At 41.6% G+C, this 22,456-nt stretch overlaps 3 protein-coding genes across 6 annotated transcripts; 2 read left to right on the top strand and 1 right to left on the bottom strand.

Annotated features, from left to right (window-relative positions):
* The first annotated feature begins 1,311 nt into the window (after positions 1-1,311).
* hgs (hepatocyte growth factor-regulated tyrosine kinase substrate) lies at positions 1,312-13,310 on the top strand. Of its 4 annotated transcripts, none has more exons than XM_063471982.1 (20): positions 1,312-1,489; positions 4,117-4,201; positions 4,378-4,453; positions 4,626-4,718; positions 5,378-5,501; positions 5,762-5,814; positions 5,931-5,999; positions 6,152-6,276; positions 9,133-9,247; positions 9,799-9,897; positions 9,988-10,083; positions 10,221-10,259; positions 10,365-10,529; positions 10,623-10,836; positions 10,930-11,102; positions 11,183-11,323; positions 11,584-11,767; positions 11,911-12,047; positions 12,147-12,329; positions 12,517-13,310. In XM_063471982.1, the coding sequence occupies exons 1-20, from the start codon at positions 1,453-1,455 to the stop codon at positions 12,628-12,630; spliced, it is 2,322 nt and encodes a 773-aa protein (XP_063328052.1). In that variant the 5' UTR covers positions 1,312-1,452; the 3' UTR covers positions 12,631-13,310. The 4 variants fall into 4 exon arrangements, with proteins under 4 accessions (XP_063328052.1, XP_063328054.1, XP_063328053.1 ...); XM_063471984.1 differs by having other exon boundaries at positions 10,626-10,836; XM_063471983.1 differs by having other exon boundaries at positions 9,136-9,247.
* Positions 13,311-13,978: 668 nt separating this feature from the next.
* Positions 13,979-15,854, bottom strand: zgc:103625 (methyltransferase-like 26 B). Its single transcript, XM_063471991.1, has 7 exons — positions 15,304-15,854; positions 15,014-15,216; positions 14,675-14,837; positions 14,535-14,594; positions 14,392-14,459; positions 14,234-14,312; positions 13,979-14,152 (listed from the first exon to the last, which is right to left on the bottom strand). Exons 2-7 carry the CDS (start codon positions 15,211-15,213, stop codon positions 14,105-14,107), a joined length of 618 nt encoding a protein of 205 aa, XP_063328061.1. The 5' UTR covers positions 15,214-15,216; positions 15,304-15,854; the 3' UTR covers positions 13,979-14,104.
* Positions 15,855-16,065: 211 nt separating this feature from the next.
* mrpl12 (mitochondrial ribosomal protein L12) lies at positions 16,066-20,134 on the top strand. The gene is made up of 5 exons (XM_063471992.1): positions 16,066-16,298; positions 18,377-18,575; positions 18,674-18,748; positions 18,945-19,082; positions 19,924-20,134. The coding sequence occupies exons 1-5, from the start codon at positions 16,240-16,242 to the stop codon at positions 20,038-20,040; spliced, it is 588 nt and encodes a 195-aa protein (XP_063328062.1). The 5' UTR covers positions 16,066-16,239; the 3' UTR covers positions 20,041-20,134.
* Positions 20,135-22,456: the final 2,322 nt, after the last annotated feature.

Below are 22,456 nucleotides of genomic sequence, written 5' to 3' on the forward strand. Positions count from 1 at the left end.
AGGCCCCAGTTGGCCTGTGGATTTGAACCCAAGATGTTGCTGCTGTGATCATCACATCACCCTGCTGCCAAAGTCAGATTCCTACATGCAAACCTTTACTCAGATAAAAGGGATCAAGAAATAACTCACTGTTTGTCTGTGTTAGACCGTTACATAGAACTGGAGGGTTTTGATCATGCTTTTAAGTGATTTGCTGCATGTCAAAGTGTCCTGGAGTGCAGAAAGATGATCATGAAAATCAAAACTGCCATGGGTGTTTAATTACATTTTTGGATGTTGTTGTGCCTTGAGCACCAACTTGTACACATCACTTTACACTTATGAAAGTTCAATTTGCTTTATCAAAGAGCATAATTCATAGCTGCTGCTTCTTCTTGTTCTTTTGGCTACTTTCTTTAGCGAAGAATGTTCTCTTTTCCTTCTGCCTAGCATCTCCATATTCTGCATCCTTTGTCTTATATAGCCACTATCTGTCCTCTGCACGTGTCTAAATCATGTCAGCCTTGTCTTCAAACTGCTCAACCTGAGCTGCCCTTCTGATGTACTAGGAAGGGCTTCATTTCTAATCTTGTCCATTCTGTTCACCCCCAGTGAAAATCTTCAGCTCTGCCACCTCCACCTCCATTTTTTTTTGTTACCATCTCCATACATCATAGCAGGTCTCCCTACCATCTTGTAAACCTTCCCTTTCACACTTGTTGCTATCCTTGTGCCACAAATCACCCCAGACACTCGTATCCACCCGCTCCACTCTACCTGCACTCTCTTCTTGACTTCTCTTGCATGCACTATGTTCCTTTGGCTAGCTGACACCCAGTATTTAAACTTGTCCACCTTAACTATCCCTACTCCTTGTAGCTTCACTGTTACACCTGTCTCCTTCTCATTGACTTTCATTTCTCTTCTCTCCATACCACACTGCCACCTGTCCAAGCTCTATTCCACTTTCTCCCAAATCTAACTTCAGGTCACAATGTCATCTGCAAACGTCATAGTCCACAGAGACACCTTCCTGACCTCATCTGTCAAACCTATCTGTCACTATTGCCTCAGAACCAGTCTCTAATGTAATTCCACCCTCACCTTAAACCAATTTGTCATTCCTACCACACATCTCATCAATGACTTGCTGATAACGCATATTTTATTTAGATTTCTAAAGCGGTAATCACCATGTCAAGGTTTCGCTTAACAAAAAACAAATAAATAAATAAATTCAATAAATTAAAAAAAATGCATCCATCATTCCACATACCCGCCGCGAGAGGGAGACATTTCATGCGTGTCGCTGTTTCTGCGACGGAAGTGGGAAGTCAGAGGAGGCTGTACCTGCTGTACAGCTGTGCTCCGTGGCTAACAGACGAGCTAACAGCTAACCTCCGTTGTGAAAGTATCGGGATCCGCTAATTAAATAAGTCATCTCGACAGCCATTCTGAGACTCTGAGTTTAACATGGGAAAAGGTGGAGGCACATTTGAGAGGCTTCTCGGTAAGTTAACAGCACATGCTTAAGTTGAGAGTAAAATAAGCAACTATTAAGGCAGAGTGCGATGTTTTCCAGCGTATTGTTTTGACAGTCGATCGGGCTGTGGCTCCCAGGCCAGCTAGCTTTTTTTTTCTTAGCCTGCTAACAAATTCGCTGCTATTGTTCGAAGGCCAAGAAATGCTAAGAAGTTAGCTGAAGCGAGCAGTTTTAACTTAAAGTCTGGTCCAGTTCTTGTGTTATCGCCTTGCTTTTAGTTAAGCTAACCAAGGCTGTTGTCGTGTTCCTGTGCGTTTCATACACGGTAATATACGATTAGCTGTTACTTCACACATTGTCTGCCTGGTTTCCTTGGAAATGGGGTAGTTAAACACAACGCTGGTATTCGTGAGGCACTCTGTTGTCCTGAGTTTTTTTTAAAAGACCACAACAGGTTGATTAGTTCGCTGACAACTGTCTATAATTAGCGACTGAGATACTTTGTGATCCATGTATAGACCTACGCTAACGTCAGATGGCTAATAGTTGCGTTTACTCCATGACTAATCATAGAAAACAAGGCGTCTCTGTCGTAGCATGTTTCAACAGTTACCTTGGTTTAAAACGAGTCCCAAGTGAATTTCCAGTTATGCAACAACAAGTTTCTTGGGCTACAAAAATGAGCAGGTTAACTAGCGAACCTGGATGAAAAATGTATACACCCAGTAAATATCAAATTATTTTTTGAAGCGTCAAATAAATACGCAGCTGTGCATATTGATTACTATTAAACAATTTCCAGACATTTTAGGTCTCTTTAGTTCAGCTGGAGAGTCTTGCCTGCTCTGCCAATGTAACCCGTAATAATTTGATATTTGAGGCTTAAATATCAAAGTGTTTGTATTAAAACCATCAAATAGGTTATAAATCGTGTGTTTGATTCTTCTCATCAGTGATGGAATTTGAATCCATTAAATATAATTCCTGCCGAACTTATCGTTGCAGTCCCAACTTGTTTTTCTCAAGGATTTTTACTCCATTTCAAACATGTGTATTCGCATGAGGCGAAACTAAATTTAGCACTCAGATCCCTGTTTAAAGCCAGCAAGAATGGGAACACACGAGAGAACAATATACAGAAACAAGGAAGAGAAAACACATTTACAGTGTCATAAAGAATGAATAATACATTTTTAAGGGTATGGAGGATATTGCAAATACACAATTGGTTTCTTTGTTACGATTGGCTAGGAGAAGCAGACACAGAAGCAGTCTAAAAGCATGGTGGTTCTGCTCTTGATACTCTGTGGCCTCCTGCCTGAGGGGAGGGGAACAAACATTGCATGTGCTGGGTGAGTGGAGTCTTTCAAGATAGAGGAGGCCCTTTTCCTGTATCTGCTGGCATAAATGTCTAGTGATGGGGAGGCCCTCAGCAGAGGCGTCTTCTCTGCCGTCCTTATGCCACTCAGTGATGCAGGAGAACAGGACACTCTTTCCCCACAAATCTGCAGAATAAGTTTAGGACTGAGCTAACAAGTTCGCCGTACTGCAACCTCCTGAAAAAGTGGAAGGGTTGGTGTTTTTTTTTCTTAACCAGGACGGAAATGTTGTGACACCAGATAGGGTTTTCAGTGAGATGTACACTAAAGCTGGAGACCACTTCCACAGTTGTTCTTCTGATTTGCAGGGGCGGAAGCTAGTCTTTGTCCCTTCTAAAAAGCAAACTCATCTCCTTTTTTTTCTTAAACTTGATGCAGAGATACTACACCTGCACCACCTCTGCAGTTGTTTACCCCCTGCCCGTAGTCAGAATCATTGTTGTTGTTGAAGCATAAATTTTACCTGACTTTCAAAGTATAGAAGCAGATAAAAAAAAAATTAAAAAAAGTCTGAACTGAGTAACGCACACCTCTAAACCTATGATCAGATTCACAGTTTTATAGCAGATGTCATGTGTATTTAAAACATTTAATCTTTTTAAAGATATTTAACTCAAAATTAAACCACCATTATGTGTGGGTGATTGCTTAATTCACAGCACACATCCTTCAGTTTGACATGTAATAAGATGATATTTGGTTCCTAAAAATTGGGCAGTTTTTTTTATTTTATGATTTGCAAACAGGTCGTTTGTTGTGCTGAAAGTTATGTTCCACTTGTATTTAGAAATGCAAATCAAGACCAGGTTTCATCTACTAAATGCATCACAATCATATGCCAAACAGGATTATCACTTCATGCTATCAGTGCTTTCCTGTTTTCCCCACAGTTCCGCAGGGCATAACAAATGTCAGACCCAGGACTGCAGCGCTTTGGCACACCTGAATCACATACAAGGCTATTTTTTTTTCTGACAGCTGAACTCACGGAAGCATCTGTAGCAATAAAATATTTTTAGTTATCCCTGCTGATGATGATATTATTATATCATTAAGGTTTGACACCTCAAACCTTTTGTGTAGTAATAGTTTGATATCATACAAAGATTGATCTGGAGTCCTACGTTAATAGCAGGAGTATAGATATTTCTGTACAGCTTAAAGCATGTGGAGGAAGCGTTTGTTCGTGTGTAACTGCCGGTGCAGTTTTGTGGAGCAGCTGTTGTAGATGCCATTTGACATACATGCATGTTAAAGCTTTCTGTACTCATGCAGATAAAGCCACCAGTCAACTGCTTCTGGAGACTGACTGGGAATCCATCCTGCAGATCTGTGATCTCATTCGACAGGGAGACACACAGTGAGTGATTCTGTCTTCTTCCCCTCTACAGTCACATCCTCCAGCAGCTGAAGATTTAATACAGCTTTGACTATTCTCTTTAATGTTTTTGAAATAAACATACTTGAGAGTTTGCTTATTGAATTTATGCCAATGATTCTGCATTAAGCAATATCTGTGTTTTTTTGTCCTTGCAGAGCTAAATATGCCATTGGGGCCATTAAAAAGAAGCTGAATGACAAAAATCCACATGTGGCGATTTATGCACTTGAGGTAAGACGTGTGGAAAGTATACAATCAATAATATCCGTTGCCTGTAAACATAGATAGTTTGATTTTTGCTTTGGTTGGTGTGTTCTCTTGCTTTGTCACCTAACTGTGGGCAAAAGTAGACTTGGCATCTTTTGCGTTGGGTTGTTGAGAATAATGCAGCCTCACCCTTCAGGTCTTGGAGTCAGTGGTGAAGAACTGTGGCCAGACGGTGCACGATGAGGTGGCGAGTAAGCAAACCATGGAGGAACTGAAGGAGCTACTTAAGGTGACATTCATTTTATCTACTCCCTGTCTGCTCAGTTCCCACCACACTATTCTCAATGTCATTCAGAGATGGCCTGTGTTGTCTTCTTACTGTGAAGCTTAATTTGTTGGCAGAGGTCAGGCGGAGCGGTTGCTTTGGCTTAATCAATGAAGAGTTTAGTCTTTATTCAAACCGTAGTGAAAAACACCGGCTCCAGATTCCCAAAGGTGTACATGTTAGAGTGATGTTAAAGTGAGCAGCCACACAGTGGTCTGATATTAAAGTAGTTGATACTAAATGAACTTTTTAAATAACAGGTTTAGAGTCTTTACAGTGCTTCAATTTTATATTTTGGCTGGAGGCTTTATAAGCTTTCCCCCTCTCCTATGACCGCTCACTCTTTCAGCTGACTGGATTACAGCATGAGCTAGCAATATTTGATTGGATCCTAACTGTATCATGTGACACAGGCTGTATACCTCATGCTGGTTTCAACTTCCTGGTGATGTCATTGCCTTGTGACAGGAGTCTTTTTTTTTTTTTTCCAGATGAAAACAAGGGACTTCCCACCTCACAGTGTTGATGAATTCAGTGTGTTATTTGACAGTAGAATACAGAAACAGGGAAAGTAGACCTTTTTGTTTTTTGTTTTAATTGTGTGTAAATTCCTTGACTTCCAGAAACAGACGGAACCAAATGTCAGAAACAAGATCCTTTACCTGATCCAGGCCTGGGCTCACGCCTTCCGCAATGAACCCAAATATAAAGTGGTTCAAGACACCTATCAGATCATGAAAGTGGAAGGTAAGTTTAAACGAGCCGAGTGCTCTCATCTGAAATGAAACCAAAGGATCTCTGAAAGCTTACTGACCCAGAAAATGTTTTCTAACAGGCCACTTAAAACTGGGTTATACCAGTTCAGATGAATGTAATGATAAAAACTGATTTTATTGATTCAAATTTCATTGTCAAAAGGTACATCAGCAGCTAGTAGTTATTGCCTCTGTGATTTTTTTTTTTTTGTAGTTGTTGTAAAAAGATTTTCTGCTTTTGTTTGTCTGCAGGTCACGTTTTCCCCGAGTTCAAGGAGAGTGACGCCATGTTTGCTGCTGAGAGAGTAAGATATTTTGTGTTTCTACTTTTACTGGTGTGTGAAGAGAGTTATGTTTTTGTGGTATGTGCCCCTACATTGAGAAGTACTTGAGTAATGTGATGTCTGCCTTGTTTATCCAGGCCCCAGACTGGGTTGACGCTGAGGAGTGCCACCGGTGCAGAGTCCAGTTTGGTGTTATGACAAGAAAGGTAGGCCGGGCCTGCTTGTAACTAGGCCACTTGGAGGTTTTATGGTTTCCTTCATTCATTTGATGCTGTGGGTGTGTGTCTGTGTGTATGCGGTACTTTCTCACGGCGCATGTGTGGAAATCAACCTCATTTTGTGTTCTGTGCTTTCCCAGCACCACTGTCGAGCCTGTGGCCAGATTTTCTGCGGCAAGTGTTCGTCTAAGTACTCCACCATTCCGAAGTTTGGGATCGAGAAGGAAGTGCGTGTGTGCGAGCCCTGCTTCGAGCTGCTTAACAAGTGAGTCCACAAATGTGGTGATTAAAATGCCAGAATTACAGGCTGTGTGTAACATGGTGGCCCTGGATAGTACAAGTGTTTATGTCTCCAGTAACTGTTTCGGTGTTGCACAATTATCTAGGGTGCAACAGATTAAACACAATGAACACGTGACTGATTTTATTCAAGGTAAAAATGATATGTAGCTGTGATATGACTTGGAAAAAATGATAGATTAGATATGTGCAGCTGTGGTGCTGAGGTAAAATGCAGAGAATGTGTTATGGAGAGAGGAAAGAGGGCAAATAGACTTTGTGGTGGAATGAGGAAGTGCAGGAAAATATTCAAAGGAGGAGGGAAGCAAAAGAAAAGTGGGATAGTAGGGGAGATGAGTAAAGTAGACAAGAGTACTAGGAGGTTAGGGGTACAGCAGAGGCAGAGGTTTTTCCACCACCTTAGAGTGAGCTGTATGTGAGGCTGGGCGCTAAGGAACGAGAAAAGAATTTTTATCGACTATCTAGGCAAAAAGATAAAGCTGGAAAGGATGTGCAGCACGTTAAGTTGATTAAGGGTAGTGATGAAAATGTACTAATGAGTGAGAGTGTGTTTTGAGAAGTTGGAACAAATACCCTTAAAGAGAGACACGGAAAGACTTATAATGAAAAAATGGTATGTAGATATTTGAAGATAATGCCGGTTTTAAAAATAAACTATGTAAACGTATGCAAATTATGTCTGCAACTGTGTAACGTGTTCTGAGGCATGTTTGCACATGTTTGACAGCTGATATTGAAAGACTGCTGGTAACACTGGGTGAAACATGCTGTGTAGTCAACTGCTCTAAGCAGTCGTTAAATTGTCTCACTCACAGCTGGTCCAGATTTTAGCTGGACGTGTCAAGCTAAAATCAGGAAGTACTTAGTATGTTGCAACATGAGTAGTTACGTTTTTTTTCTAAAAAGAAAAGAAATAGATGGATTGTGAAAACATGCAGACTATGTTTGTGGGCCTGTCTAGTAAGTAAGTAAAGTTTATAAGGCTTTTCACAAGACACGTTGTCACAAAGTGCTGTGCAAACAGAATAATTATAATGAAATATGATAGAAAATTAAAATACAGTTAATAGCAATACAAAACCAGGCTCAAAATAAAATGGAGATGATTAATAAACAGTGTCAACAAGAATCTCAGCAGAAGGCCTTGTTAAATACGTTTTTAACTGATGTCTATCAGAATGAACAGCTCAGAAAGCAGTTCAGTTTCCTTCTTCTGGCATCAGACGAGAGTAAGAAGAGCGCTGGCTTTTAAAATGGACTGAAGCTAAGTGGAAAAGTGTTCTGCTGTCAGATGAATTGAAATTTGAAATTATTTTTGGAAAACATGAATATTATATCCTCTGGACTGAAGAGGAAGTGGTTTGCTATCAGCAGTCAGTTGCATTCTTGATGGTACTGGGGACCTGGCAGCCTGCACATCTGGAAAGGCATTATCAGCACTGAAAGTTTTTAGAACAACATACGCTCCTATCCAAATGACGTCTTTTTCAGCGAAGGCTTTGCAAGACAGTAGTTGAAGAATATGCCTGCACTCCATATCTTTCACTGATTGAAAGCAGCAAAGAACACCTAGAATCCCACGTCACACAGGAATTGGACAGCATTCCTTAAGAAAAATGTTTAAGTGCAAAAGAAAATAATAAATAATACTGTATTATAAAATAAGTTATGCAAACAACGTAAAACAAGGCATAAATTAAAATGTTATTTACCTATTAGAAGACTTTCTTACATTAGTAGCAATAAAACAAGTTCTGACAGTATTATATTTCTTGTTTGAGGTAGCCCTAATGTGTATGTGTGTACACACACGTGTGCTAGTGAATGAGTGAGTATGTGTGTGGGATCCTTTAAAAGAGCATGTGGCGGCTGCAATGAAGCAAAGTGAGCATATCAACAGTTGTGCTTTGAGGCCATTTTTCCTGCAGCAGAAAACAGACATTCTGATGATGATGATGATGATAATATTATTATAATGATGATAGTATATGTATGTGTATATATGTATCTGTATTTTCACTATCTCCTCCATAATTTGGGGGGGGGGCAGGCAGGCAGGCAATCTGGACAAAATTTGTATGAACATCGTCGCACATACAACAATAAATAATGCTGAAGTAATTAGAGATGGCACGATACCACTTTTTTATGTCCGATACCGATACCATAAATTTGAATATCTGCCGATACCGATATGAATCCGATATAGTGTATTTTTCAATCAATAAAACTGTTTTTTTTTATATATATCTTGCTGCATTTTGTATAAGTTCATACTCAAGTTTTAAAAAAACAAAACACTAAAGCTATTCTGTTATACCTGTATGCAAAAAATACACTGCACCCAAAATATTTCATAGTTCGGCAATACTGATCAATCTAATAAACTTGAACCTACACGATCCTCCCTATTCTGGTGTTTTAAAGAGTACTTAGCAGAAATATTAAACAACCTAACTAATAGAGTTGTCAGCTCCCAGCAAAAAGAAATAGGGAACCACCCCCTGCCCTCCGCCTCATGATGCTTAATTGGGTGTAAGATTGAGATAATTATTTATTAAAAGCTAGACATTTAAAATGAGAATAAGAAAGAAAAATATGTCTTTGTGCCCCCCTTTCCCTGTTAATGCCCTTCTTGCCCCCCTGGCAAAGTTTTGCTGTTTGGATGGAGATCCGAAATCCAAATGGGAGTAACTTGAAAGTGTTTCCCATGATGCTTTGTTGTATTGTTCTGTCTTTAGAGTGCTACTGTTGTTTCAAGCAGCATGCTTGAAACTCTGATTTACAAGGTTATTTGTCCTCCCTGATCCCTCTTCCTTAGCAGCCACCCCTCCCTCTCTCCTCCACTTAGGAAAGCTGAAGGAAAAGCCCCTTCCGCAGGCTCTGCTGAACTGCCACCTGAGTACCTGACCAGCCCACTGTCCCAGCAGTCACAGGTAATAATTTGAAACTCTTTATATCAGTCACTGTCTTTCTGGATGTTTTGTTTTTGTTTTGTTACCTGTTAAATATAGGACTTAAATGATTTTCGAGTTATTATATTGTGGTTGTTTTTTTACATTTTAGACACTTTTCTAGCCTTTTTGGAAAAAAGTTGCCAAAATCGTCACACTGGAAATAAATAGTCATGTACACCCCATCATTCATTAGCTTAAAGAACCACCTTTACCAGCAATCACTTGAAATCAGTGTTTTCTAGTTGACTTTATTTCCCATATTGCTGTGGAGGAAATTTGTCCCAGTCTTTCTTACAGTGTTGCTTTGGTTCACTGAGATTTGCAGGCAGAGCTCTCTTCATGTAATTCTACAGCATTTAAATCAAGCTGAATGTCTGGACTTTATTTGTGGTCATTATGAAACCTTTTAGTGTTTTCTTTTTCAGCTATTCTGTTGTAGATTTGTTGTAGCTTAGATGATCCAGTTGCAGCCAAGCTTTCGCTGTTGGACTCTCCTGCTATATATTTCTCCTGCTCTTCTTTTTCACCAGATGCCCCCCAAGAGAGATGAGGCTGCCCTGCAGGAGGAGGAGGAGCTGCAGCTGGCCATAGCCCTTTCTCAAAGTGAGGCTGAGGAGAAGGAGCGAATGGTGGGTTGCTAAGCTGAAATGCTCATTTTGTGTATGGATGTGTTTGTTTTCAGCTAGTATATAGAATAAAAGCTGAATGCTCAATTGCAGAGACATAAGAACTCGTACTCGATGTATCCCAAAACCGATCCCACCCCAGTGACTTCCTCAGCTCCCCCAGTCAGTACCCTCTACACTTCCCCTGTGGTAAGGCTGTTTCAAGCAAAATCACTTATACTCTACAAAAAATGTTTTCATGATTTTAAAAGCATGTTTGAAAGATTTTTATTATTGTTAAGCAAATTTTAAAATGCACTTTTTGACTATTATGAAACACATTGCAGAACTCCTCTGCTCCATCAGCTGAAGATGTAGATCCTGAGGTACATGTGGTATATTGCTCTTCTCAAATGTTAGCAGTATGGCTGATTAATGGAAATGCTACACCGTGCTTTTAAAGCTAATAAGGAAATATGACATCATTCCAGCTGGCCCGTTACCTGAACAGAACATATTGGGAGAAAAAACAGGAAGAGGCTCGCAAGAGTCCCACCCCCTCAGCCCCTGCCCCTGTGACATTGGCTGAGCCACTTCCGGCAATCAGTCAGCCCGTGGAAAGTCACGTCCCTGTCCAGCCTGTCAACATAGTGGAGGTATGCTGAAGTTGTGTGCTCTAAAAAAACAAAATCAAACTAAACACAAATGAGCCCCTGCTCATGGTTTGCCCTGTTCATCCCCTTTTTCAGCAGCAGTACCAGAATGGCGAATCAGAGGAGAACCATGAGCAGTTTCTGAAGGCTCTGCAGAATGCTGTCACCACCTTCTTGAACCGCATGAAGAGCAACCACATGCGTGGGCGAAGCATCACTAACGACAGCGCCGTGCTCTCACTCTTCCAGTCCATCAACAACATGCACCCACAGCTTTTGGACATCCTCAACCAGCTAGATGAGAAGCGATGTAAGCGTTGGCCTTGTGTAATTGTGTCCATGTTTATAGATTTCTCTCTCCCCGTGTCCAGGCTCTGAACTGTGATGATCTGTGTCTTGTCAGTGTATTATGAAGGGCTGCAGGACAAGCTAGCTCAGGTTCGTGATGCTCGGGCCGCTCTCAACGCACTCCGGGACGAACATAGAGAGAAACTGCGTCGCGCTGCAGAGGAAGCGGAAAGACAGAGGCAGATCCAGCTGGCACAAAAACTGGAGATCATGAGGCAGAAGAAACAGGTACTGAACTGAATCTGTCCAATGAGAGTTCAGATATAATAGGCCATTACCGTGCTCACAGGTATTTCTTTGGACCGCAGGAGTACCTGGAGATGCAAAGACAGTTGGCCATTCAGCGCCTCCAGGAGCAGGAGAAAGAGAGGCAGATGCGTTTGGAGCAGCAGAAGCACACCATCCAGATGAGGGCTCAGATGCCTGCTTTCTCTCTTCCCTATGCCCAGGTACACATTTTATACTCCATCTGGCCTCAGACTGAACTCAACCCAAGGATAATCTAGTCAGTAAATTCACTTGATATTGCAGAAACCAAATGTCTCAATAATAGCAGAAATATATGAACCTAAAGAATAAATTTCAGCTAATGAAACATTTTTTAGATTTCAGTGGGAGACTTTTTATGTTTTTATGTTTTTGAACTTTTTTAAGTTCATTGTAATCTTTTGGTGAAATTTTAATGCTGTCTTTATTTGCTGTTATATAGATGCAGTCTTTGCCCCCCAATGTCGCGGGAGGGGTGGTATACCAACCCGGTGCTCCGCCCAGCTACCCAGGCACTTTCAGCCCCGCTGGTTCTGTGGAGGGTTCACCTATGCACAACATCTATATGAATCAGCCAGGGCAGACTGCACCAGCACAGTACCAGGCCATGCCCGGTCCTACCACAGGTGAGGAGGTTCACAAGAAAAAGGATCAGCTGAAAAGACAAGAAATCTACCAACTTTGGTCATCTGGTGTTACGATTAGCGATATGATCTAAAATCTTAATCGTTCACTACAATGTTTTGTTTTGTCCCCCCTTTTCTTTCAGATCCCAATATGGTTAATGCATACATGTACCCGCCTCCAGGAACTAATGGGCAGCCCGCTCCTCCGCCTGGTCAGGCTCCACCCACAACTAGTCCACCCTACTCCACCTATCAGCCCACACCTACGCAGGGTTACCAGGTCTGACAAAGCTCCACTTAAATTTTCTGATTAATACATGAAATGCCACAAAAACGTTTAAAGATGAATGCATCTCACTGTTCTCTGTGTTTTGTGCAGAATGTGGCCTCTCAGGCGCAGAGTATGCCGCCCATGTCCCAGGCACCCCCCACTAACGGTATGGGTTATATGGGTTACCAGCCGTATAATATGCAGAACATGATTTCAGCATTGCCGGGACAGGACCCCAATATGCCCCCCCAACAGCAGTACATGCCAGGCCAGCAGCCCATGTATCAGCAGGTCAGTTGTATATTTATATATTTGAAGCTTCTGACAGACTAAAAGTTCATTGGTTCAACTGTCATTCACAGTTAACGCATGAAAGCTTTCTTTATTTTTATCTTTGGTATTTTTATTTTTATTTAGGTCATTTAAATGTCAATCCTGGCTAATCTTACTATTTTTACTTGTGCATTCATGCTGCTAGGTTGCTCCCCCTGGTGGCCCCCCGCAGCAGCAGCAACAGCCTCAGCAGCCGCAGCAGCAGGCACCTCAGGCCGTGCCGGGCAGCGCAGAGGCACAGCTCATCTCCTTCGACTGAAGGGCCTCACGCTGCTGGGTCTAACACACTACAGCTCCTCTCCCTGTTTGGTCTCTTTCTTCCCTCTCTGGACTCTGAGGATACCCTCTGGAAACACACACATAATTCCCACTTTCCACCTCGCTGTGATTTTTGTGGCAACGTGAAATATTGTGATGATGTTGCAGAACTGTTGCTATCCTTGCCTCTCCCCCGCTGAAGTATAAAAATCAGGAGGGGTAAAGCTGCAATGGGAAGCGCCATAACCAAGAACCTTCACCCTCTTCCTCCTCCTTTCCAGCTGATATGTATGTAGTATCTCCTTATTAAATGAATAACTGAAGAGCAGAAATAGTCAGTGGTATTAAAGTTACAGAAAATATGACCATTTAGGAGATAAAAAAAAAAAAAGAGAGAGAGAGAGAAGAAGATGCAACCATCCTTTGTCACATATTTTTCTAAATCTAAATTTGCATGTTGAAATTTCAGTTCTTTTCTGGAATGGAAGCAAATTATTTCAGTGTGTTTTAACAGTTTAAGAAGTGACTGAGAAACATCTGTATTCACTGTTTAAGATGCTGTTGGTATGTCTGAAGAGTGACAGCACAGTCAGACACCTGGAAAAAATCTCACTAATGCATAAGCAGTAGTTTTCATATCATCCCTTCTCATAATTACAAATTAGAGTCTTCTTTTTTTAATTGGGGGGGGGGAGGGGGGGGGGCATTTATTTGTTGTGTGCTGCTTCAACTGTGTATTAATATAGTTTCAGAGACGATGCAGGGATTAGCACGTTATGGGAGAACTGTTTAGAAAATTAGTTGGGTGGTTGTTTCGTCTTCATCAATTATACTTAATTAACTAAATCATTAAAGATCCACAATTAGTAACAATAAAATATTCATACTAAAAGCAGTCCAGCAGTTCTAATAGCATCTTGCATCCCTTCTGTTAATGCGACTGGTGTTGCCGAACATCAAGTGCCATCACAAAACAGAAGCATATGAACCTAACCTGTAATAAAGTGCAAGTTTCCTCCAGGAGTCCCAGCCTACATTCTATTAGTTGTAATTATCACATATACAGATGCCTGCATCGGGAGTACATGTGGGCACTCTTTCGAAAGTCTACTTGAGTATCGAGAAGTGAAGAAAAGCTTGCAGAGCAAACATGATGTGCTGCATGTATGTATCACACACCCGATCAGTGGTTTCTGTAACTCTTCAGTTGGCGTCTGTGAACTTCTTTATTCCAACATACTGATCTGACTTTGAAGTAATTTTAAAATTATATTTAATAAATATCTGGTTCTTACTGTCCACGTGCCTCGACTTGTATTTTGTAACCACACACAGAGGAGGGTTTTTTTAAAGCTTTTATTCAACTATATCCATTATCAGATTGCAGAATTGTCTTACAAATATAAAGACTATAGACTTACACTCATAACTGATGTGAACTAATAATTTAATGTCCTTTTGGTATTTTGGCTTCTTTAGAGTTTTCTGAAGATGAGGCATTTGTAGTATTCTTCCATCTCAATCTAAAAGAAGGAAACATTACAAGTGTAAAAGGCATGCTGCTGGGAGGTGGAATTGCCTCTAAGCCGAGATACGTGACTTACTATCCGCTCCATACGCATCCCGTTCCCATAGGCCAGCTGTCTGAGCACGTCGATATCTGGAAGACCCCAGTCTGGATTCCTGTATGCAACAGAACATGGTTCATATCTTATCCTAACAGCCAACCACATACACATATTACCAAATAGCTGCTACTCACATTTTTCGTAGCTCCTCATCCAGCTTTTCATTACAACTTGGTGTGATGATGCCATTAACAGCATACACCTGAGAAATGTTTTAAGTTGACATCAGTTAGTAGGTTCAGGTTTATTTGTAGTGTAATTAACTATCATTACGTACCCCATATGTTATCAAAAGGCCGTTTTGTTTGAGGATCTGTCCTGCTCCACTGAACACTCCCTGAGAAAATGATAAGTAAATAAAATACTCTGGGGATTTATCTCAATCTCTTCAGTTGATTTATAAGCGACCAGGCCTACCTGGGCTGTTTTGAAGGAGCTGTATTGTAGTAAATTAATGGAAATAATAACGTCACAGGAGTTGTGACTCAGTCCTGCCCATTTCTCCCACGGTTCACTGGCATCCAGGTGAACAGGTGGTAGCACCGTCTTTGCTTGGGTTGCAGCAATATATGCCTTGATACTGCCAACAAGGTGTGTGCGAGCTTCATTTTAGATTTAATGTCAAATCCGTAGACTTCAACAAATCACTTGTTTAAACAGATCATTGATTTAACTGGAATATGTTCGTAAATCTTTCTGTCACACATAACTATACTGACACGTCAACATGGCAAGCACTTTCTGAAAGGCACAAACCTCTCTAGAGAATCCTCTTTGATGTCTGATGGCTGCCAAATGACAAAGGGCATCTTCTGAGCAAACCGTATGATATGCTGGCCAGTTCCAGAACCAAGCTCTAAAGCAAATAACTGCCTGTGTGACTGGCTCTCCAACACATCTTCGAGCACTGAACAAACACTCTCCCAGTTCCTTTCAGCCTGAGGAGACAGCAGCATGGCCTGAAGGAAAAAGAAAAGATGTGTGCCTCTTTTATCTAGCATTGCACTCCCATGCATTGCATTGTTCTCTCAGCGGATGCTTCTTACCTTTTATTTGCACTGGCGATAAAGGCCAGTGGAGGGAATGGTATGTTGGTGGATGACAGTAGCAGCAGATGGGTGGAGAGATTACCTGATTAAGAGGATTTCCTTCATGCTCCTTCCCAGTGTCCAAGTGCCCAGCATTGGTACGCTACAGGTAGGACACACGCACGTGCACATGCACAGCAAATAGTAGGACAGCTATAGTCTCGAGTCACCTCTTATTTCTTTCTACTTTGCTTGCAAGGAGCCAGTCCACTTTACATTTTTAAAGTGGTCTTGACCAATAATTCTCCAATTCTGACTTTTCACTCATTTACTATTTTTTTCTTTCGTTTTGTTAAGCCTTGTTAAGAAAGTCCAAACACAGGACCTCGGATCTGGATCTGACATGGTTTCGGGCTGAATCTGAGCCAGTGGTGTTGTGGATAATGTCAAAGCTGATGAATTCTGAACACAGCAAAATCCCTTCACATGTTGATCCACTATGCAATTCCATCTGGAAAGCATGTGACTGTAACAGCTTAATTTTTGGGCATTAATAATCCCAACCACACTGTTAATGCAGTAAAGACACCTGGATAGAAAAACAGATAATGGAGCACTATGAGTCACTGCATGGCATTGAAGTGATAATGCTAGAGATGGGAAGATGAGACTGGACATTATTATTATTATTATTATTATTATTATTATTATTATTATTATTTCAAACTTACTTTCTTTCTGTCGCTCTCTCACGCACAGTCATTGTCCCTTGTGGGCTCCCGTAGCAGTTGAATTTAGGTTTTTTAACAGTTCACGCAATGCATTGTGGGTAGGTCAGGAGTAGAGGGGACGCCATGTGCTTTTGAGGGAGAGGATCCGCTGGAAGGAGACGTGTGTGTGATAAATTTGTCTGTTTTCTCAGCGAGAGGACCTCCGGCTCCATTTACCGTCGGCATGTTCTGCACCAGCCGCTGCCTCCGCACCGCGCTGCGAGCCGCAGCCAGCACGCATCGGTACGTAACAGGCGGAGTACACCTGTATCCGAGTGTCTGCGGCTTCAAGGGCAGAGAGCCGGCCACTGCTGCCGCTTAATTTGGATGGAGAACATGATGTTGTGTTTTTAATTCGTCTAAAGACAGACGATGCGCCTTGTGTTAGCACAGAAATGAATTTAATGGTTTGCGGCTGTGTGCTAAGTAGGTTAGCCGGCGTTAAGTGTTCCCTAGCAGGCTTCATCTTGAACAACGTGACCAAGTGAGCTCTGCTGTCCGACTAATGACACAAAACGCAGTGTACCTTTATGGCTTCGTCAAAGCATGGCTTTGACCTTTTTTTTCTTACCTACACTGGTCAAATGGGACTTTCTTGGTATTTGACAGCAGTAAAAATACCCTGGATGATTTTTTTTAAAACATTTTTTATAGCTGATAGGCTACATTACCCTGTTAAAACTGACTGTAGAGCCACCACTGGGGTTCAAATCGACAAATATTGTGGTTTTAGGGAATCTTGACTTTCAATGCCATGTGTGTAAAAGAGGCAGTTGTGTCTTAAAACAGACATGTCCTGACTGTCAGCTGGAGATTTTGTGATGTAAGCCACCGTGGCTTGTCCTGGAGCGCTTCTCCCTCTTCATCCTTATCAGGACCTCTCAGCCAAAGCTGTAGTTTCCTCCAGTGTCGCCCTGGTTACATGGAGGCTGACTGCCCTTTGCACCACTATTTCTTTTTTTTAATTTTTGTATTTATTAATTTTTTGCCTGCAAGTCCCCAGGGGTTTGTTTGGGGATAAGGGACTTAAATTTTGTAATCACAAGTAGAATGGGAAGCTTTGGGGGTGGGTTGTCCACATGCCTGACAATTTGTTGTAACCATCAGACACTATAAGGGCATCGTCTGTACGTCCCTCATCCAACTGGCCTCCATGCAATCAATGAAGAGCAACTGCTCAGCTGAGCTGTCCACGTCTATCATTATGAAATCTCAAGTCTGAGATGTTTGAGAAGGCATGCAGAACCACCATGCTGTCAGTTTTACTAACAGGACTGAGCTTCCTGCCCCCCCTTCCACAGTGCATTTCTAGGTCTACATACTTTCTTTGATTACATGATTACAGTCCTGCATTCATAGATAGCGAGGTTGCTAAACAATGACGGGTAACAAAGAAGAAGATTGAGCTGATATATAACCTTTGTTATATAATGCAATTGTAAGCTCAACAGGGCCATAATGTCAACCAGTCCTGCCCGCCCTAAGCGACTGCTTTGCATTCTTGTGCCATCTTGCATATAACATACAACAAATCTCTTCTTACTATTCTTACCAGGGATGCGTGACTCTCCAACCAAAGCTAGCCAGTACCTGCAGAATCCTGCCAAATCCTTTGTGGTGTGGTGTTTTTGTACAGCATTATTTGCTGATGCAAAACTGGAATTTCAGGGTTTTTTGCTTGCCAAATTACCATAATTTGTTGTTAAATGGTAAATGGCCTGTATTTATATAGCGCTTTACTAGTCCCTAAGGACCCCAAAGCGCTTTACATATCCAGTCATTCACCCATTCACACACACATTCACACACTGGTGATGGCAAGCTACGTTGTAATCACAGCCACCCTGGGGTGCACTGACAGAGGCGAGGCTGCCGGACACTGGCGCCACCGGGCCCTCTGACCACCACCAGTAGGCAACGGGTGAAGTGTCTTGCCCAAGGACACAACGACCGAGACTGTCCAAGCCGGGGCTCGAACCGGCAACCTTCCGATTACAAGGCGAACTCCCAACTCTTGAGCCACGATTAACGCGATAAGCATAACAGTGTCCTCCAGGTGAAATAAGAAAGCAAACTCATCTCATAGTAATAGCTACTGTCTTTACACAGTGAGAAGCTTGAGGGGTTATTTGGTGGTTTGCAAATTGAGACCATTAATTATGCATAAGTTAGGCAGTCTGCACTTTAAATGTAAGAAGGATTGTTTTGTAAAGCAGTAGAAAAGTCAAAATATGGCAGTGGATGATGCCAGGTGTGATCCACACCATGCTGAATATGTGGATACAGTCTGCCGTTTAGCTAATCGGTTTTCACTTTCCCAGGCAACAGCTTCAGCGGCAGACACCAGCCTTGTGTGCTCTCAGACTTCTGAAAACCAGTCCAGCCTCGTCTTCAGATGCCATCGCCACCCCTCCTCTAGATGGAGCCCCCAAACAGTATTCCCCCAAAATCCAGCAGCTTGTCAGTGACATAGCCAGCCTCACCTTGTTAGAGGTGTCTGATCTCAACGAACTCCTCAAGGTTTGTGGGAATCTTGAAACCACAGTGCAATTTGTCTGAGCTTCTTGCTGTCCATTTGTGTTAAATGTTGAGTGATAACTTGTTTGTCTTTACCACAGAAAACTCTGAACATTGAGAGTGTCGGAATGATGCCGATGGGGGCGATGGCGACATTAGCTGCCCCTGCAGCTCAGGTATTGATGATTGTTTTTAAAGGGAAGTTCTGAAGACTGCCTTATAAATCATTAATGGCTTAAGTAGCAACATGCATCATTATTGTTCTTTTTCAGATGTCTAGCTTAGGAATTTAAAGCCACTCATAGTTGATGTGGCCAGCGAGGCTCTGTGCGCACAGTTAAATGACCTCTTTTGTGTTCCTTTTGCAACTAGGCTGCAGAGGAGGAGGCAGCACCAGCAAAGAAGGAGAAGACTCACTTTACAGTAAAATTGACAGAATTGAAAGCTGCTGAAAAAGTAAAGCTTATAAAGGAAGTGAAAAACTGCATCCAGGGCTTGAATCTGGTGCAGGTAAGTCTCACTCTTGGAGCTATTTAAGCGGGCTCATTGTAGCTTTTGGCAAAAAGCAGTGTTAATGGGCCAGTGTTAGAATGTGAGATATAAAAAGTTTATGAGATGACGCTTTGGAGGTAATAATATGCATATATTATTACATAATAGTATGCAAAATCAGTCAAATTTATTTTGTGAATCAGTTTCAGCTGCTTTGGTGCAAATGAAAATCTCAACAGGTGTACTTTGTCACTGCTGGTAGCATAAAACAGTACATGCAGTCCAGCTCATCCAGGATGACACATCCACTCATGCTGTCATGAGAAGGTTTGCTATGTCTCCCAGCATGTTCTCAAGAGTGGTGAGGTGATGCAGGTGGGCTGTTACACAAGGAAGGCTGAACAGGGCTGTAGAAGGATATCAAGGGCATCAGCGTCTGCTCCTCTGAGCAAAGAATTGCCAGTCCTACTACATGACCTCCAGCAAGCTCGTCATGTGCATTCTTCTGACCAAACTGTCAGAGGGCATGAGGGTAGCATGGGTTGACGTCTTTTAGTGGGTCCTTTGCTCACAGAGGTTGTCTGTGGTGTTGGCTCTACAGTGAACCTGTTGTCATTTTATTTGCACCAAAGTGGGTGAAATGCATTCCCAACAGTTTCTAACTTGACAGATTGATATGAATTTGTTGTATTGTGGTGATCAAGTGTTTCTTATTTCTTTCTTTTTATTGTGAGCAGTAACTACAAGCAAACATTGTGTATCGTGTGATTTGCTTTGTCTGCAGTGTTAAAGCTTCTCAAAGCACAAATTTGTTAACTTCACTAATTGTTTTTTTCTCCCTCCTCTTTATTTGAAACAGGCTAAGAAACTAGTGGAGTCTCTTCCACAGGAAATCCGGGCCAACGTATCCAAAGAAGAGGCAGAGAAATTAAAAGCAGCCCTGGAGGCAGCAGGTGGCACCGTGGAGTTGGAGTAGATCTCGTCTGCCCTTATGCCCACTGTTTGCCATCATTTTGCTACTCATGCACTTCATCCTTGAGTTTATTTCTTTTTCTTTGTTTTCTTTCCTCCCCCCCTTTTTTTTTTTTTTTTTTTTTTTTTTTTTTTTGTACGACAAAGACGTGGATCGTAAGAGAAATGGAAACAAATGCCTTCTGACATTAACGCCGTCCCCTTACAACGTCAGGTCGGGACGGTACAGCTGAGACTGAACTCTCCGGCACGCAGCCTTCGCAGATGTGCCGCCGCACTGTTTGGTGGTTCGCTTGTCTGATACACTTGTCACAAACAAGCTAAGGAGATTGGTTGGATGCAGAGTAACGCCTTTTTCAGACATGGGATGAATAACATTGCAGTAATGGCATTGTGTCAATCGGCCACTGATCACATTAATGTTCCTCTGTTTTCTGTCTGACGTTCCTACGACAGACTGAGTAGTAGTAGTACAGTAGTAGTGTTGGTACCAACTGTAGGCAAGTGTAGCCACACTTTTAGACGTCTCTCTCTGTCATTGTTACAAAGAGCTGCATGTGCTGCGTGGTGTTGCAGAGAGAGCTGTACCCTGCCCCCCCACATGCATGCTCTAAAAAGATCTCTTCTGTATTAGGAAGAATGCTTGAATCATATTCCAAATTAGAAACGATGTAAACTTTTCTGCTTTTAATTTCATTCTCTTGTGAGCTGAGTAACTCGCCAAAGATGCATGCACAGTTGGTCTGCTACTGTTGAAATTTATTGCGTCCTACCTCCAGAGGAGTGATCAGGGTGCTGATGGACACGAAACCATTACCACACCAAGATGCTGTCAGATCAATGGGAAGGAGCGCATGTCTGAAAGAGGCTGAAGTCAGTTTGTAATTCTTTGTGTTTAATCTTCTCACAAGGTTAAATCTTGTGGTTTCCAGGTTGATACAGATGACTGATGTTGAGGAGCACCAAATACTGTGTGTAGTTCAGAGAATGGCAGGGCTGAGTCCAGATAAATCTCATTGAAATGTTAATAATGTGATTAAAGTTGAAATAATTATTTTGCTCTTATGTGTTATTGGTCGTGTGGCTGAATTTATGGAAAACTTGATGAGAGTGTAATCAAGATTTCATGTGTGCTGTGTTGACTGAACATTTATAGTGGAACAGTGAATTTCACTAGATTATGCTTTACTGTGGTTGTCCACCAGAGGTCATAATAATGCTGGATAACAGCACTTACATGTCATTTTGTTTCTGAGTAAACCTTAGTGTTGAAATGAACACAAATGAGTAGGTTTTCCTAAAAGAGGAAAAAAACTTCAATGTCTATGATGACGTATGATTTGGAGAGAAATTAATTTACTCCATTTACACTAACTGGACACTTAATTAGGTATACCTTCCTCTGAACCCCTTTTGCCTTCAAAACAAATAACAGTTTTCATGAATCTGTGCAAACTCTACTTTTAGTTTCCTGCTCTTAGCTGGCATAAGTGACAACCAGTGTGGTCTTGTGCTGCTGTAACCCATGTGCATCGAGGTCTGATTTGTTCACAGATGCTCTTCTGCATACCTTGGTTGTAACAAGTGGTTATTCAAATTATTGTTGCTGTCCTATCAGATTAAAGGAGACCGCTCATTCTCTTCTGACATCTAACACTGAGATGTCAGAAGAGACCTTAGAGATGGTCGTGTGAGAAAACCCCAGCAGATCAGCAGTTACTTTAAGTACTCGGTCCAGCCCAGCTGTCATTACGAACTATGTCACTTTCAAAGTCCTTTAAATCTGCTTTCCATTCCGCCCATTTTATGTCTACTTGCCTAAATGCATTTAGTTGCTGTAAGTAGACAATCTTATTTTGTCTGCAACTACTTGGAAAAACAGTTGTTTTTTTTTAAGTCAGCATGTAAAGAAGAAAAATTATACAGTTATTTTAAAACTAGTGTTGGATTGCTTTTCCTCTTGGAGAATCTGTCTCTTCAAAGGGGTTCACATAAGGATCATAAACTGCTAACCCTGCACAAAGTCACCTGCAGACTGCTGACTGTAAAAAGAAAAACCCCCTGAAGAATATAAAAATAAACAATATCTGATTAATTATAATTATAGGAGAAGGTGAGGAGTCAGGTGCTTTGTACTTATGAACACTAGAGGGTGCAAGGACGTACATGTCAAGAAGTATGTAGAGAACATTAAAGGGACTCAATTTCATACCTGCTATCATGGCAGTATAATGTTAATAGAACAGTTTTTATAGTGCTTTTTTCACAGCAGATATGTTGGCTAGTTGTTTTAATCAAGTAGTCTCAGTAACTGTTTGTCACTGAAGCATGAATCTGTCCAGGTATTGAAGATTGCTCTTATATCTTTTCACTGGTGGAATATTCCACTTTGATCCTGGGTGGAAGCTTATCACTGGGGG

The sequence above is a fragment of the Pelmatolapia mariae genome, linkage group LG4 (assembly GCF_036321145.2).
Source record: "Pelmatolapia mariae isolate MD_Pm_ZW linkage group LG4, Pm_UMD_F_2, whole genome shotgun sequence".
In the NCBI taxonomy this organism is placed as follows: Eukaryota; Metazoa; Chordata; class Actinopteri; order Cichliformes; family Cichlidae; genus Pelmatolapia; species Pelmatolapia mariae.

Coding starts and splice junctions, on each gene's coding strand:
- hgs (XM_063471982.1), top strand. CDS start 1,453: ATGGGAAAAGGTGGAGGCACATTTGAGAGGCTTCTCG. Junction 10,530..10,622: donor AGCCTGTCAACATAGTGGAG/GTATGCTGAAGT, acceptor CCCCTTTTTCAG/CAGCAGTACCAGAATGGCGA. Junction 11,324..11,583: donor TCTCTCTTCCCTATGCCCAG/GTACACATTTTA, acceptor GCTGTTATATAG/ATGCAGTCTTTGCCCCCCAA.
- zgc:103625 (XM_063471991.1), bottom strand. CDS start 15,213: ATGCTGCTGTCTCCTCAGGCTGAAAGGAACTGGGAGAGTGTTTGTTCA. Junction 14,838..15,013: donor AAAGAGGATTCTCTAGAGAG/GTTTGTGCCTTT, acceptor CCTTGTTGGCAG/TATCAAGGCATATATTGCTG. Junction 14,313..14,391: donor GATGAGGAGCTACGAAAAAT/GTGAGTAGCAGC, acceptor TGTTGCATACAG/GAATCCAGACTGGGGTCTTC.
- mrpl12 (XM_063471992.1), top strand. CDS start 16,240: ATGTTCTGCACCAGCCGCTGCCTCCGCACCGCGCTGCGAGCCGCAGCC. Junction 18,749..18,944: donor TAGCTGCCCCTGCAGCTCAG/GTATTGATGATT, acceptor TTTTGCAACTAG/GCTGCAGAGGAGGAGGCAGC. Junction 19,083..19,923: donor AGGGCTTGAATCTGGTGCAG/GTAAGTCTCACT, acceptor TATTTGAAACAG/GCTAAGAAACTAGTGGAGTC.